The sequence below is a fragment of the Chlamydotis macqueenii genome, chromosome 1 (genome assembly GCF_036417535.1).
Source record: "Chlamydotis macqueenii isolate bChlMac1 chromosome 1, bChlMac1.mat, whole genome shotgun sequence".
NCBI lineage: Eukaryota > Metazoa > Chordata > Aves > Otidiformes > Otididae > Chlamydotis > Chlamydotis macqueenii.
This window is the reverse complement of record NC_141556.1, coordinates 198,620,440-198,636,425: the sequence shown is the minus strand read 5'-3', so window position 1 is coordinate 198,636,425 and position 15,986 is coordinate 198,620,440. Positions and strand designations below refer to the sequence as shown.

Below are 15,986 nucleotides of genomic sequence, written 5' to 3'. Positions count from 1 at the left end.
GTCACATACGTGCTTTCAAAACATAACTGCATGAGAATAAAAGCAGAATGGAAACAGCATTTTCTGGAGGGGAGATTAAACAGTGCAGTTTACGATGTAACATTTGTGATGTTAAAGACAGTATCAGTTTCACCATCTGCCTCTACTGTAACCTGTGTATTAGCACTTGTTTACAGCAAGCATTTTGCTTTTGCAAATTCTCATGTCAAATGGAAACATGTTCAAGGGTTTAATTCAGTTTCCAGCCCACACCGGGGAAGAATAGACCAGTTAGTTTTCATTCCTTCTAGGTATTCTGCTATGTGATCTCTGCAATGGGTAATTCAAGTTCCTAATGTCTATAATTTATTCATGTTTTGCAGGAAGGCTCTTTATGAATGAGAGAAAGATTAACTTAATGTGATTGAACTAATGAATAATACTGTATTTACTGTCGATGGATGAACAAGAAAGATAGCAAATATGATTTAAACAATGATGCTTTATTCAGTCATTACAAAGTGAAATCATTAAAGTTTTAACCTTCCTAAGGCACTTCATTTTAAATGCTGTTAGAATTGCTAAAATTAATACTATTTTTGAGTTGTTTATTTGGGAAATGTGCATACAGTTCTTTCCCTTGGGTAGGCTTTGTCTAAGTGCATTTCTTGAGGCCCTACTCACAAACTCATGGTTTATGGAGAACACTTAATTTCTTAATACACTTTGGACAGGGTGAGTTTGTGATATGGCACGAAGTGTGTGGAAAGATGTGTTTGTCAGACATGTCAATTGAAGCTGCTTTTAGGTGCCTAGCAACATGATATTTAGGCACTAAAGTCGCTGGACCGGCGCAGCTGAGTGAATTTATTCCAGCTGAGGATCGGGCTTGTTAAATCACTTTGTCTTTTTTGTTTTGGTTTGGTTTTTTTTTTCCTTTTAATGTGAGATCAATGAATGATTCACCCCTTAGTTAAATATGAAGGTGGCACATGCTATTCTTGTATGGATTTTTTTTTATTTTCTCTGATTTGCTTTTCAGCACTGTGGTAGCCAAGTCAGCACTCTTGATTTATAACCCTTCCAGAGACTTACAAAAGATGCTAAAGAAAAGATTGCTGCAGAGCCTCAGGGACTTGAGGGCTGATTGCCTGCTGCTCTGTTAGTAATTTACAGCCAAATCCAGCCCATTCCTGTCTCTGTGCTTATGGAGGCAGACACCAGTTTGACGCACAAAGCGGGAACAAAATTATTCCTTCTGTGAGACATTAGAGCAGCTGCAGATAGAGTTAGAAGGGCCCTGTAGGGCTGAAACATCTGCAATATTTAAGAGTGGTTTGGGATTTCCCCATCCTCACCCCTGGGAATTTCATTTGCTTTTATGTTTGTGTTGCTGCAATAGCAATGCCATGCCATTGCATGAGAAATTAACATGGTTTAAAAAAAAAAAAAAAAAAAGAAAAAGTCATGCTAATGTGTGGAAGTTTAATTATATTTTACCTGTAATCTTTCTAGTTGTGGAAATGCTTGAAGCCCAATTCACCACTGAATGCTCGGATTTCAAAGCAGTGGTGTGAAATTGGTTTCCAAGGTGACGATCCTAAAACAGACTTTAGAGGGATGGGTCTCCTGGGCTTATATAACTTAGTGTAAGTATGTTCCTCTGCAGATGGATTTACATGTGTCTGAAGTCATGAAAAGCAGATTTCTGTGAAGATTTTTAGCAAGTTAGTGGGAATAACTTATAAAAGTGTTAAGAACTTTGTATCAAAAACTGAAAGAATTTATTTTCCAGCCCAATTTTGAGGGAATTTCCTTTCTGGAAGGGGGTCTCCTTTCTTTCAGGATTCCTAATTCAACTTGGTAATACCATTTGCTGAGCCCTTTTTTACGTTTTTCTGTGACACAGTAAGTTAACACTCTCTTCCCACAAGAAAGAAACTGTAAAGTAGGTTTTCACCAATATCTAGATCTCCTTAAACAAAATGCCCTGGAAATGAGTGGGTGGGAGGGTTATGTGCTTAACACTTGAAATCCAGCCACTGTGGTAGACTTCTGTAGTTGGACTACTTCAATTTCTGTTGATACCCAAAATTAAGCAGTTTTGATCATGAGTTTTGATCATGATTTCCTTCCACCTCACGTGCACCAGGCGTTAGTACCATATCTGTGATTGGTAATTTGGGAATCCATCAATGCTTGTTATTTCCTCCTGCCCTTGTATCTACTGCAGGTAGTTACATAACTTATAAACACTTGGTAAGATAACCTCACCCTATGAGGGGGAAAAAAAAATATTTTCTACTTTTACAGATTGAAGGACATAAATCATTCACTGTCCGTATGTCATTCTCTAGCAAAGCTTAGTTGAGGATCTGGACTCTTGACTCGGGCTTTGAACTTCCATTGGAGATTAATCCCTACCATGTATTTCATTTCTTAATCCCCTGTGACGACTCTTGTCTTGCTTAATGAATCTGCCAGGTCAAGAAGCCTGAACTGCTTTCTCTTGAGCTCAGCAGCCAACATGCTCTAGGAATAAGCAACTGATTTTCTGTAGGGTGGGTAGAAAGAGGGCTTTGGTAACACACATTCACTAAGCGCTTATGGGATTGCACTTGTAATTTGAGGCTGCTTTTGTCTTTTGTTTTGGGGGTCTGAGTGGTAGCTTAGTGAATTTAACATGTTAAATGCTATTTATACTGCATAACACATGTAGTGACCTTTAAAAGGGTGTGTATGGACAGCTTAGTGTGACTTAAGATGCTTTTTTTGTTTTTGTTGTTTGTTTCTTTAACAATTCACCTTAAACATATATATCTGCAGGTATTTTGCTGAACAAGACACTGAGATAGCTCAGCAAGTTCTCTGTGATTCTCTTCAGCCTAAATACAGGTAATGCTTGAGATCAGAAAAAGGAATTTGAGAGCACTGGGCTGGCTGGTGTTTTCGGGAGGGGGCGGGTTTTTTTTTTTCTTTTTGTTGGGCATATGTTTGGGTATTGCCACATGCTATCTGTTTTCGAGTGCTGATCCTGAAAACTGATCAAATCCAAGAGAAACTTGTATACTGAATCTTAGAAATAGTTAAACTAGTGTTAAACACTTTCAGTTAACTTCTAATTTCAAATGATTTTGTATTTTTATTTACCTTTCTTTTTGTCTTTTCATAATGAAGGGAAGTCACTAAGAAGGAACTAAGGTATTTTTTTTTCTTTTCTCTTAGTTTTATGAGACCCTACATATAAATAAAGATCAAACCGTACTGCAATTTGGCACGTTATAAACTGAAAGTCTTTGTTGCAACACCAAAAGATCCATATTCCTTTATCTAAAGTTAACTCAAACATAGCTGATGGTGTAACACTAGGTACATTTGAGCATGCTTATCTATAAAGAGTGAAATCCACCTTGCCTGATGTAGCTAAAGCACTATATTTTAGACCTATTTAGTACCAGGCCTAACCAACAAATTTTGTGTGACTTTTACCTGTAGGAAAAAAAGTCTAAGCAGTGCCACTATGGTTACAACAGCTGTGACTGACTGGATAATTAAAAGTAGCCTAAGCCGAGGGTTTGTTAGCACAGTTGAAGAGCCCCTTGATTTCTATTCACGTACTCTGGCTACCTTGACTAATAATGGGTCAAATCTGGCCAATGTCCTGACTGTTGAGAGATCAGGTACCTTCAAGTGGCAAAAATTGTGTGGTATGAACTATTTGTGAATAGGAGGTTTATTCCGTAATTACTGAAGAGGGGGCCAGAAATGACTCGTAGCTGGTTTCATAGTAGTCAGTTGCCTCAAAAGACATTTTTCTTTTGTCAATAGTGTTAGGTATCCAAGGGCAGATCCACACCTGAATTCTGTGAAGCTTTTGATCTCCTCAGTATTTTGTGGCTGAGTTCCCACTGTTAATTCTGTGATAAGCACTGGGAAGGTTGGCCAAGGGGGAGTGTAAACCAACAGACCTTGAGCCTGAGGGTCAGCCGTCAAATTTACTTTTTCTGGGGTTTCTTTTACGTATTGGAATTCGCTGTCTCCTACAAGCATCCACCACAATGCCAGTCTTGCCTTTACATATTGTGCTGCCCATGGATAATTTTTATTACTGTGTGCTGATGAACAGGAATTGTCATGATGCTCAAGCAGCAGTATAGAAAATAGCCAAGATTGTTGTTTAACTGAACTCTTAAATGGGAAACCAAACTATACTACCCAGATGCTGAGTATTCAGTGCTGGGGCTGTGCAGCAGGGAATTCCATTAGTCTTCTTCATTTACATGTTTGATTACCAAGGATGGTCTTGGAGTGCTCTGTGAGCATGTGCAATTCCTATCGCTTGAAAGAGCATTTGGTAGAAGATAGATGCTGCTGGTGGTGCCCGTGGTGTTCTTCCTGGTGTGGTTGCTTAGCAGCTGTACTGGTTTCCCATGTGATCATGATCAATATAGTTTCTATTTCTGTTGAACTGTAGTGCTTATCCACCTTTATTATTCAGCATTTATTGGGGTTTTTTTAACTGATGTTGTGCCATAACATACAAAGTGGCTGAGATTTTAGAGAATGAGTATATTCCTGTACACCAAGCTATTTAAGAGGAGAAGTTTTGTCCTCACACGTGCCACCTGGTAGCACTCAGGTCAGGATGGGTATAAACCTATTAGCATCTTTAATACTTAATGGCAGCAATTTTTAAACACCATAGTTATATGAAGTTGAGGGGATTGTCTTCAGTGTAATATATAATTATTGTGGTTCAAGTATAGTCCAAGAAAGACACTTTCACACATAACTGTCTATAATTTAGGATGAAACCCTGCAAGCTCAGATTTGCTTTACTAAGGCAAAGCTCCCACAGGCATGTCTAAGTTGTAACCCACTGGTTAGGGTTGTTTCCCTGCCCACATTTATCCACTGATAAATGCGGGCAGTGATTTCTGCTAAGCTTACTCCATTCAAGCAGGTACAGCTAAAGCCTGGTTAATGGGATGTCGGCTGACTGGTTGCATGAGGCAGCTCTTTTAAATGAAAATGTTGAACAGAAATTTATCTAAAACTAAGCAGTTCACTAAGTAATTCTGTTTTAAGTGAGGGACCTTCTGTGTCCTTGAAAACCTCTACATTATTGTGCCAAATAATAGGAAATACTGTTCCTTATTTTTGGCTGTTCTGGGGTTTGCAGTTTGGACATAAAACTTTCTAGCAGAGGAGTATTTTTTATGTATGCCTCATCAGGTGAATCATGCCTCCAGTTGCCTCTATCTTCAAGAACACAAAAGGCTAAAATAATCTTTGATTAGTTAAAAGAAATGTAATATTTTCAACTTATTGTGTAGCTCAGACTTAATTGAGGTGGATCGTCTTTCTGGTCAGTATAAAAAATAACACTTTTATTGAGAGCATTGATGTAGGCATATACTTTGTAATGATGAGAGAAGTTTATCTGTGATCCTGTAAAGCCAGTTACCCATTTTAAGTCTTTTTATACATCTTTTCAGTCAGAAGCAGGGTTAAATGTGATTAGCCATATCAACAGAGGTAAAATACCCTGTTCAGTCAGTGTTAGAACAGCAAAGAAATTGAAAGAAAATATTTGTCAATTAGCAATGCATGGCAATGTCTGGATTTTTTTTTTTTTCTTTCCCATCCCCCAGCCAATTAAGCAAAGCTGAATGGGAGAAGAAAAAGTTTGATAAGGCAATCGGGTAAGTTAAAAGCCTTTTAAAGCTGCCACAAACACAACAGTTAACAATGATGCTGTATATTTGAGGGGAAAAATGTATGTCCTGGTTACTTTTTAAAAGTTATTTCGGTGCACATACTAACATGTATTGTCTTAACCCACACCTTGATTTTGATCAAAGATTACAGGAAAAACAGTTAGAAGTAAGAGCTGGGAAAAATAACCCAAAAATGCTGTAGCAAGAAGAAACTTTCTCTCTGTTTTATGAGTAGTGCAGTGATGAATATGTTTAATTCTTCTTCATGCATAATGTGATCAAGTTTCACTTATTATCAGAGATGGATTCTGATCTGCTTTCAGGAAAGTATAACAGGAAAGAAATAGCAGTGAGCTTTTTTCTTCTTAAGCAGTGGGTTTGGTATAGCTGCATTATTCATGAGTATGGAACTGGATGTTCCTTATGAGTGTATCTGAAAATCTGTAATACAACATTGTAATGCTGGTATTTTTTTTTTCTGTGAAACTTGCCATTAAGCCTCATGTTGCAGTTAACTTCTGGATTTTATTTTTTTTCCCCTCCTGAAATATGTCAAAGGTTAAAAAAAAAAAAAGGGAGAAATATTTCATTTTGCTTTATAGAAGTAATTGAAAAAATACCTAGGATAATCTACAGAAGACAGCTGTGTTTAGAGGAGGAAAAAAAAATCACTATATAAATAAACAAGTTTACTTTTATCGCTAAATGTCAGTGTGGAACTTCATATGTTTTCCTGAGAAGCAGTCACTGCCAGAAATGTTAAGTTCTCTATACAACAGGCTCACAAATTAAGATATAACTTTGAATATCTCAGTTCTGTTGTGCCTAAATATACTGTCCTTGTTGATGTCTCTTAAGAGGACAGAGTTTGCTTCATGGGTCTGATTTTCTTATTTTTGTTTCCACCATGCTCTGATTTATGTTTTTGCCTGATTTCTGGCCTGTGTATCTCGCTCTCTGTTAGGAGGAAATTGGAGGTGACTCAGCTGGATCTTTTTCACAGGCTTTTAGCCATCTGAATGGCTTTATAGGACTGATTGATTGTTGAAATCTGATGTTTCTAACTGTGGATAATGAATAAATCCAGTTGGACAGATGGGTTAGAATACCAAATGATGGGTCACCCTGCAGATGCAACCACGATGTGGAGTGCTTGCCCTGTGTCAGAGGGAAGCGCAGGAGCACAGGGATGCCTGTGCTGCTTCTTATTCTGTAGGAATGAGTCTGTGCTGCTCCACTGAAAATGCTGGCACAGTGGTGAATCTCCTGTTTTCACTGAGACCATATGTTTCACAAGGGAAACACTGCAGTTAGAGTGTACAGAGCAGGCAGGATAAATGTTTTTCTTGTTTTCCACCACTCCACCTTGGAAGCTCAAAAGGGAGAGAATTAATACACCTCAGTAGCACACAATCTGTAGTGTTGGTGTCATCAGTGTTTCTCATAGTGTGCTGAAAGACAACAAACTCTCCACAAATGTTGCTGCTGCTTTTTCTTACAGCTATTCTTTTGCTATCGTGGGCATTAACATAACAGACCTCGCATACAACCTGCTTGTGAGTGGAGCTCTGAAGACGCATTTCTACAATGTTGCTCCGGAAGCACCAACGCTAAGTCACTTTCAGCAGACATTCTGTAAGTGGCACGGGGGTGGGAAATACATAATTTGTACTCCTGCTACCACTTTTGTACTACCTATACTTTAAAAAAAAAATATATATATGATATGTATCTTGCTGACACTGCAGAGACCATCATGCTAATCTTGCTCTCCTGTCTTTAGGATGCTTGGATTTAGTTATTAGTTGTGATGCATGCCACTACCAAACAAGGGGATAAAACAAACAAAACAAACAAACAACCCAAACAAAAAACCTGCAAGGGCCTGAACATGTGACCTTACTATCTTCTTACAGTGGTTTTAAGTAACAATAAGAAATTAAAGTTACTTTAAAGAGCTTCTAGAGATTACTTCCACATAATTCCAACTATCTTAACATATCTGCATCTATATTCAAGCATTACCCCCCACCCTTCAGCACAGTCGTTCTCCCTCAAAGTTCTCCCTCCCAGCCCTTTCCCCTGTTTTTGAGCATCCTTTCTACAGCACAGACTTGTTGTGCATCCTTGCACAATGGGAGCAACACTGGTAACAGGAAGTCAGGATGCATGGTTTTCCACATTTATGACAATTGCGAAGGTTTTGTCCATTTGTAGTTTGGTTTTGGTGTTGGTTTTGGGTTTTCTTAAGTTTGACTGTTTAGGTAACAGATTTTTTTGGTTTGCAGCTATAATATTTTCTTATTGCTTACCTAGATAAATGGCAAATATTAGTGTCCTGTGCATCTCTTTCATTAAAGATGCTATTTAATAAGACTCATTCACCCAAAATCCAATGTGGGCAGATATACCGTAGCAGGACTCTCCCTTTTGTGATGGTTTCTGGCTTGCTGCCCTAGATAGACTGGCTGGTAGGAACTCTGGGCAGTTTAGGTTTAGGCTTTCATCTTTGGTGGTAGTTGGCTTGATAAATAAAAAAAAAAGACAGTTAAGTATCTGCCTAAATATCCACTTACGCATCTTCAGGTCATCTTTTAACTGGAAGGATTACTCTGTCTTTTTGCCAAATTCCTGATGTACCCTTGGCCTTGTGAACGGATGTGTCCCGTATGATTGGTTTGGCTCCCATATTGTCATATCCTCTTCTTGATTCTGGTTTCTTGCCATGTCTAAAATCCCCCACCACTGAATTTGGGAGCAGGGAGGGAGAGCACAGAGATATGGTTTAGTACCTTTACAATGTCTTGTTGCCACTGCCAAAGTCTTGGCTGCAGGAGAGACTGTTCTGCTGGCTAAGCCTGGGACTGTGCCCCAGGACCAGTGTCTGCTGACCAGCATGGCCAGTTCATCATGACAACACTAGAGGGAGAGATGATTTTTGACAGCTCTCCCCTCTACAACCTGGGCATTTACAACTTTTGAAGGGGGACAGAACTTGCACGGCTCTCTGGTGTAGCAGTCGGCCACTAAAGGTGGTGGATGTTCCTACAACATGCTGCCTGCCATCCTAGGAAAAACTTGAGGTTATCAAATGGACTTCATTGTACAGAAAGCATCAACAGACAAACTTTCCTGGACCAAGGACCATTCATCCGGAGATTATCTGTTTGAGTCTGACAAATCTCTGCTCTTACGCTCTTGCAGTTTCTCTCCTGTCCCTACCTCAGTCATCCAAAGCTTCCTTCAAATTTCCTTCAAATGCAGACACCATTAAGCTGCATTAAATGCCAGGCTGCCTGACTGGTAGAGGAACACAATGGTTGTACTACATGGACCTCCCAAATGCTGATCCACCACCTCATCTCATCTGCACCCTTCTGCTCCCTCAGGCCATGGGGGCACACATGAAGCTGAGAAGTGCATTTGGCCCGCTGCTCTTGGGCTCTGTTGCCTTCTCTGAATGTACAAGCAATGCATGAAACTATTGCTCAATGGCATGGCTCAACACAGTCACTGCTGAAGTGTGGAAGGTACCTCTTGGAAATCTCCTGGGTCTTGGGGGATGAAGATCTAACCATGTTTTACATTTTATATAGTGGGTTTTTTTAAAAGGAGTTTTACTGAGCTTTTCTTTGAAAGTAACATCTCTTGGAATGAAGCATCTTGTGCCTGTTGGAATATATGGCAGAGATTTGAAGATATACTTGAAGTACCTTTGAATGAAGTTTCTCAAATTGATGATGGGAAAAAAACCATGACTATGCAAATATACCTTGTAATTTAAGTTAGAAGTACGTGTGTTTTAATTGTCATACAGTAGAAATAAATGGATAAAAGCAATTAAGCCTTTTTTACAACAAATGCCCTCACTTTCTGGAATATATAAAACTTACTTGCACATTTTGCTGTGTTGGGATGAAAGATTATACTTCAGTGGTTTGTCTGCTGTGGAAGTTGAGATCAAGAGATTGCGTCCAGTTCATTGAAGTCCTAATGCTGGATGTAATGTTTTTCCTGTCAGTGAAACTCTTTGAGTCCAAGGATGGGACAGAACTGAAAGGGTAAATGCCTGCACCAGAGCCTATATATTAAATCCACTTTGGAATCAAGTTTCTTCCTATAACAGGGATACCTTGCCAAAGGTAGTTGTTCTGTATATCACCTTATCCTTCGTCTTCTGATGATCATAGGCATAAGCGTTAAACAACATTTCCAGCAAGGTCATGCACACCAAGGTAAAATTGTGCATGAGGAGGAAGTGTTAATACAGAACGACATGATGGTAACTGTTACACTACTTATGAGTACGCTCTTTTTTAGTGAAGAGTAAGCAATGTTCCCATGAGGAAGTATCTGTGAGGCAGAACTTGAATATAAACAAAAGGCTGGTGGAGCCACATCAGCAGCATCTTCCCCTGCTTTTATACTTATTAGTTTAATGTTTTGGTCCATGCATCCATATGTCAAGACAACTAATGACTTCTTGTATTTATTGTGAGATGTTCTGCCAATGTATAATATTCATCAAATTTGAGGTTTGTCCAGAATGGGTTTAGCCTTGTCCGTGCATAGTGTTGTGAGGTGTGAGACCTCAGTGATCAGGATTCTCTGTGTAAATCGTAATTGTTAATTACAAGTTTCTTTCTAATTTTGTATATGATCTTTGCACGCTGTATTTATCTCTTCTACTTCTCCTTTTTATTATTTTTTAGGCTACTTAATGCATGAATTCCACAAATTCTGGATTGAAGAGGACCCACTGGACATAATGGAGTTCAATCGTGTCAGAGAGAAATTTCACAAGCGAATCTTGAAACAGCTCCAGAACCCAGAGATGGCTTTGTGCCCTCATTTTGCTGCATCAGAAAGTTTAACCAATATGTAGTTACTGGCTCAGTTTTTATTTGGAAACACTGTCTCATTCTTGTGTTAGATCACTGTTCAGACCACCGCTAGCATACTGAATGACCATGGTGATTGTATGCATGTTTTTGGTGCAGTACTCATTTATTTTGGTCACACATACTAGATCCCCTTATGCTTCCCTTGTTGGGGATTTCTCATTTTAAATGGGCGCTCATATTGCGGCATTATGCAGTGTTACATTCTGGTATCAGAGTTTTTCTATTTTTTTAGGCTTTCCTCATAATTCAGCATTGACAACTGAATTGTATTTCTCTGGCTGTGTTTTTGTATATGTGGAATAAGTAGCTGGATCTTGTATTGTGAAAGCTTTTTAACTTCTTGGTATGTTTTAAGATAACTACTGGCATTTCAAGCGAAATACATGTTTGGACCTTGTCTAGAAGATAATGTGTGTGATTTAATCTGATGCAGGCAAACACGTTAAAGTCCAATTTTCTTCCATGCAGCCATATATGCTTAATGCAGAATTAATGAGGCTTATGAGATACAAGTTTCAGTGAAAAGAGTTTATGCAGAATTACAATCAGTCTCTGCAGCTGCATGAATAACAAATGTTCTGGTGATGCTAATACATTCACAGGGAACTGCAAACATACTCACAACTACTGGATACTGGCAGGGGCCAAAAATTAAATCATCAGGCTGGTGTCACCAACACTGTCATGCTGAAGCATGGTTTAAATTCCTGCACATTCCTTTGAATATACAGGGGTTAGTATTTTGTGTTGCATGTTGGAAGACAACATGATTTGGTCACATCGTGCTTGGTGGATTCAGGGGAGCAAAAATCTATGTATATATTTTTTGAACTATTGAAAATGTTGCTTTGGTTATCAATTCAGTTCTGAAGAACTGGGAGAAATAATTGATTAGAAGGTTTAGAGCAAAACCACTTGAGTTTCCCAGACTACTTATAAAAAAAAAAATTAAAATGGCAAATTGCCTTTTTTTTTTTTTTTTTTTTCTAAAAACATGAATGAGTAAAAGTGTCTGACACTGAGATTGTGTAGTATATTGAAGAGCATCTACCATGGCATTTCATACCCATGGTATTTTTTACCTTCTAAGCAATCAATTTTAGTATTATATGTTTGTGTAAATCACTTGCATATGGAGATTAAATTGAGTAGTGTCCAACTACTTGTGAATTATATGAATAAATTATATGTCATTCTAAACTGAAGCACTGTGGGTTTTATTTTTAAGATATGCAGTAATACAGATGAAAGCTATTTTACTTTAAAGGATGAGGTAAAAGGGGATGTAACAGCTTTGTTGTGGTATTTCCCTAGCCTGAAGAGTGATCTGCACGTCCTCAGATCAGGTTCTTTGTACCATTTCTGCTTACGGCTTGGGCCATCACTTAAATAAAAAAATAAAGCAATGGGAGTGGTTACATTTGCTGGGAAACTCCTTTTTGGGCTTAAGCCCTCATTTCTTTCATCAAATCTGAGGTGGCGATCAGGACTTCTCTGCAGGCCTGGGAACTTGCACTTATTGCTGAGTTAATCAGCGAAACTCTATGGGTGTTGCAATAATTAGTCTTCTCCAATGAATTTGGAAATACAGAGCTGAAAATATTAACTATTGTGTATTGTGCATGAAAATACAAGGGATAAAAACTGCACATTTAACTTACTATCATTGATTTTAGAAAGTGGTTATTTATAATCATTAGATATTAAGGACTTCTTTGCATCCCTCTTGAAGCTTCTAAAATAAGTTTCTAGCAACAGTTTTCATTGTTTCAAATCTTGAATCTCTCGCTTTCCTTCCTTATCCTACTCTGACTTAAATACCTTCTGCAATTCTTTTAGGCCACGCTGGTTTATTTTTAATGTTGTGCATTGGAGTTCATGGAGTTGGGGTGGAGGGAGGCATGAAGATGCCTGCTACCTTCTTACTGGTGTGAGCCTCTCAGTTGTTACGCCTTGTCTCAAGGTGTCAACTTCAAATAAAATCAGAAAATGTCACCTGGCTCTGTGTCAGATTGTGTCACTGTAATCTAGCTGCTTTGGTTTATTGTTTTCCTGTCTTGCAGGGAGGTGGATTTAATGAAGATAATTATGAAATTCCTTCTCCCGTGGAGCCCGTGCATGCTGGTGCCTACAGATCTTACTGTACAGCCCACACATGCTTCAGCTTTGGCCTGGGACATCTTTGCTCTCAACACCCTTGTTGAACCTGGAGCAGAGCGTGTCCCTGGTGACTGCCAAACTGTCAGTGCGCTGCTGTGGGTCTGGCACTGCCTTCCTTCTTCCCCAGAAGTGGCCTCTTACCATGCTGCAAACCTAAAGTTTTCTTTTTAAAAAAATAGAGTTTACACTGTCACTGATACCTCTCCAAACTGACCTGTGAGGAACGGGCTATGACTTTTTCTAGGGAGGAGAAAATGAAAGCAGCAACAAAAAAATAAGTGTGTAAAAAGTTGTTTTAGGAAAGTAGAATCAATGTTTATACTCGCTGCAGGGTGCAGGTTTTGGTTTAGTTAAGAGTAGAGGAGATTTAGGTTGAATCTTTTGAAGAAGTTTCCACAGCCTCATGGTTGCTGCACTTCACCTGACATCTCCACTCCTGGAGGTTCCCGTGAAGCTGCTGGATGCCTGCTGCTGGGAAAACATCCCTGTACGCAAAATTATACAGGGATGGCCTGTATTTCTGTATGTTACAGATTCAGTCACCAGGCTCATGTGAATTTAAGTTGTTGCCAGTGCTCCTTCAACAGTGCAGGTGGGCACGGATTTGTCTTCAATAAACTTGGTGCTCCACCAGCATCTATGGCTGTGAGTGCTGGCAGGATCAGCCCCTGGGGTTTTGATTACAGCCAGGAGGAGAGCAATTGCTGTTCCGCCTTCCCGGCACTTTTTCACTTGTAGCTTTTTTTCTCCCTTTGGGGAAGGGAGGTTTATTTTTGCTGTGGTTCTTACTGGCTGTTTTGGAAGGTGCTTGTTCAATGCTGCTGCTGGTGGTGTTTCTATGCACTATTTTTAGAAGCAAAGAAAGTTCCATCTTATCTATGCAGTTTGTCTTGGAGAATTGCATCTCCTGGCTGTTTCCTGGAGCAGCAGTGAAGCTAGGCTGAAAATTTGCCTGTCATGTAGAAGGTAAAGGGGATTGATCCATTGTCCTCCTTAATGGAAGAGCAATCTTTAAAAGCACCTGTACCTGCTGTGTCGTCTGTGCTGTGTGCCCTGGGCAGCACAGCCAGGTAGCGATGGCTTAGCAGTGCTGGCTGAAGTGCTTTGCTGCAAAGAATTAGTGGCAGCACAATGCACACACTGGTTTCCTTTATGCAGTTGGTATCATCCTTCCTAATCCTGCCCTTCATGGGTTATAGTTAGCTTTTAACATTTCATTTGCTGACCTGTCCCTTTTTGTGGTAATGTGACCTGTGGATTTTGACCCTTCCACGGGGGCCGGCCGACACTGGAGGGTTATCCACTAGCGGGGTCTTGCAGATCAGAGTCATTCCTGGATGAGTTCTAGAGGAAACCTCAGTCTGCAGCTCTGCCCCTTGGATCTGATTGAAGGAAGAATCAGTCTAAGTTCATGTGTCTGGCAAGTGCTGATAGGGGAACTCCGTACATACTATTGGGAAATACAGGAACTCTGCATATGCATCTCTCTGTCTCCTAGTTGGCTCTTGACAAGCTTGACATTGTCAAAATATGAGCATTTTGGCATCACATGAATGAGACTCATAATCTCTGATTTGCAGAGACCGGTTCTGCTTCCTTTGTGTCTTGCTAACTGCCTTGCCTTTCACCTTTAGCTCCTCACTTGGAATTTGGTCCAGTGTGAGCTGGAATTTTGCACTAATGAATCTTTCAGGCTACACAGAGAAAACCAGTATGGCTCTTCCTCAGTACACTTGTATCTGCAGCATGGTGCAGCTAAAAATCACATGAATTATTAACACAGAAGTTTTGCAGAAAACAATCCTGAAACAGATAAGAAAATGAATTATTCATTGTTTTCCCTGGTTTGTGGCAGTGCAGGTTTTCTGTAAAACTTGCCAAAGACTAGACAGGAGTCTTCCTACAAGATCATGCAGGAATACAGTAGGACTGGCTTTGTGCTTTCCCCTGTGAGCAGCACACATAGAAATCAGGTCATTTCTTATTCTGGTAAAGGAAACTGTTCTTCTTTATAAAGAACTATAATTAGAAAAAGAGATTTAGCTGTAAAACCTCCAAGCAAGAACAGGGTACAGCAGCTTAGATCAGAATGAGCTGTGGGGAAGGGCAGAGGGTTTGTTCCTTGTGTTGCTGTGTTCCTAGACCTGGGCTCCGCTGCGTTGAAGGACTGCGAAAACGTGTGACTAAAGGTGGTCTGTGCCCCAAAGAGCTCACAGCCTTGAACAAGGGAGGTGAGCAAGACAGGGGAACGTGGGGTCAACACTCATCACCACAGCTGGCAGCTCAGAAAAGCAGAGCAGCACAAGAGGAGACAGAGAAAGGGACAGGAGGAAGCTTCTTGCATGTTTCTGGGCAATTTTTCCCAATTGCAAGAAAGGTACATGGAAATGACTGTGAAAAACCCAGCCAATGGACTTGTGGCAGTAATGATCAGAAAGGTGGGAGGCAGGACAGTACAGTCTCAGAAACTAAGGGGAGACCAAATTTGGGAAAGTAAGAGTGGTCACATGTGTCAAAGGCATCTGACAGCTGAGTGCTCTGTCTTTTTCCTGGTGATGCGCTTTGTTGTGAGCAGATTCCTTTTAACCCATCCAGCAAAGCACTCGTGCAGTGCCCATCTCACCATAGCAGCGCGTACACCCAGTGAAACCAGTACCAAATCCTCAAAAGCAGTAAACCAGCTCAGCCCCTCAGCTTTTGTCACCCAAGGTATCCTTCTGGCAGAACTCATTAAGCAAACACTACCCAAGCACATGAGCCCTCCTTGCCTGTTCAAAGGCAGGTGTGAGTTCTGCTGAGTTGCAGACTGACTCCTGGGGACGGTTAAACCTTTTTTGGCCAACTGAGTCCTACCAGTGGGAATGGCATGTGTTCTGCACCTCAGGACACAACCTCTCAGGCTGATCCAGCCCACAAAACCTGCCCACTCACCCCGTGTGAAGCTGCCCCCATGCCAGCTGGGGCCAAGGAGCAGGATGCAGGAGATGTGAGGATACAGTTTGCTGCCTCTCTCTGCTGAGGGTATTTGTGACGCTGATTTGACTCCAGAGGATCTCACTCCTTTAAGCTGTTGTGACAATGCTATCATTTGCCTCTTCACTTTCTCCACATTTTCTATTCACACAGGCTTGTTTGTTTGAATTTAAGCCAACTGACACACGCTCTCCCTTGAGTTTCCATTTCTCTGCCCCCACTGCCCCTTCAGCTTCTCTTCCTTTCACCC

General features: G+C 40.3%; 1 protein-coding gene across 2 annotated transcripts in view; it reads left to right on the top strand.

Annotated features, from left to right (window-relative positions):
* Positions 1 to 12,377, top strand: part of ELMOD1 (ELMO domain containing 1) — a 46,409-nt gene extending 34,032 nt beyond the window's left edge. Inside the window, exons 7-12 of one of the 2 annotated variants that reach the window (XM_086742459.1) lie at positions 1,495 to 1,628; positions 2,806 to 2,874; positions 3,157 to 3,180; positions 5,634 to 5,684; positions 7,201 to 7,334; positions 10,412 to 12,377. In XM_086742459.1, the coding sequence (XP_086598585.1) occupies positions 1,495 to 1,628; positions 2,806 to 2,874; positions 3,157 to 3,180; positions 5,634 to 5,684; positions 7,201 to 7,334; positions 10,412 to 10,584 (585 nt within the window). In that variant the 3' untranslated portion in view covers positions 10,585 to 12,377. The remainder of the gene's footprint in view (positions 1 to 1,494; positions 1,629 to 2,805; positions 2,875 to 3,156; positions 3,181 to 5,633; positions 5,685 to 7,200; positions 7,335 to 10,411) is intronic. The other variant, XM_086742469.1, reaches the window with a different exon arrangement.
* The last annotated feature ends 3,609 nt before the right edge of the window (positions 12,378 to 15,986 follow it).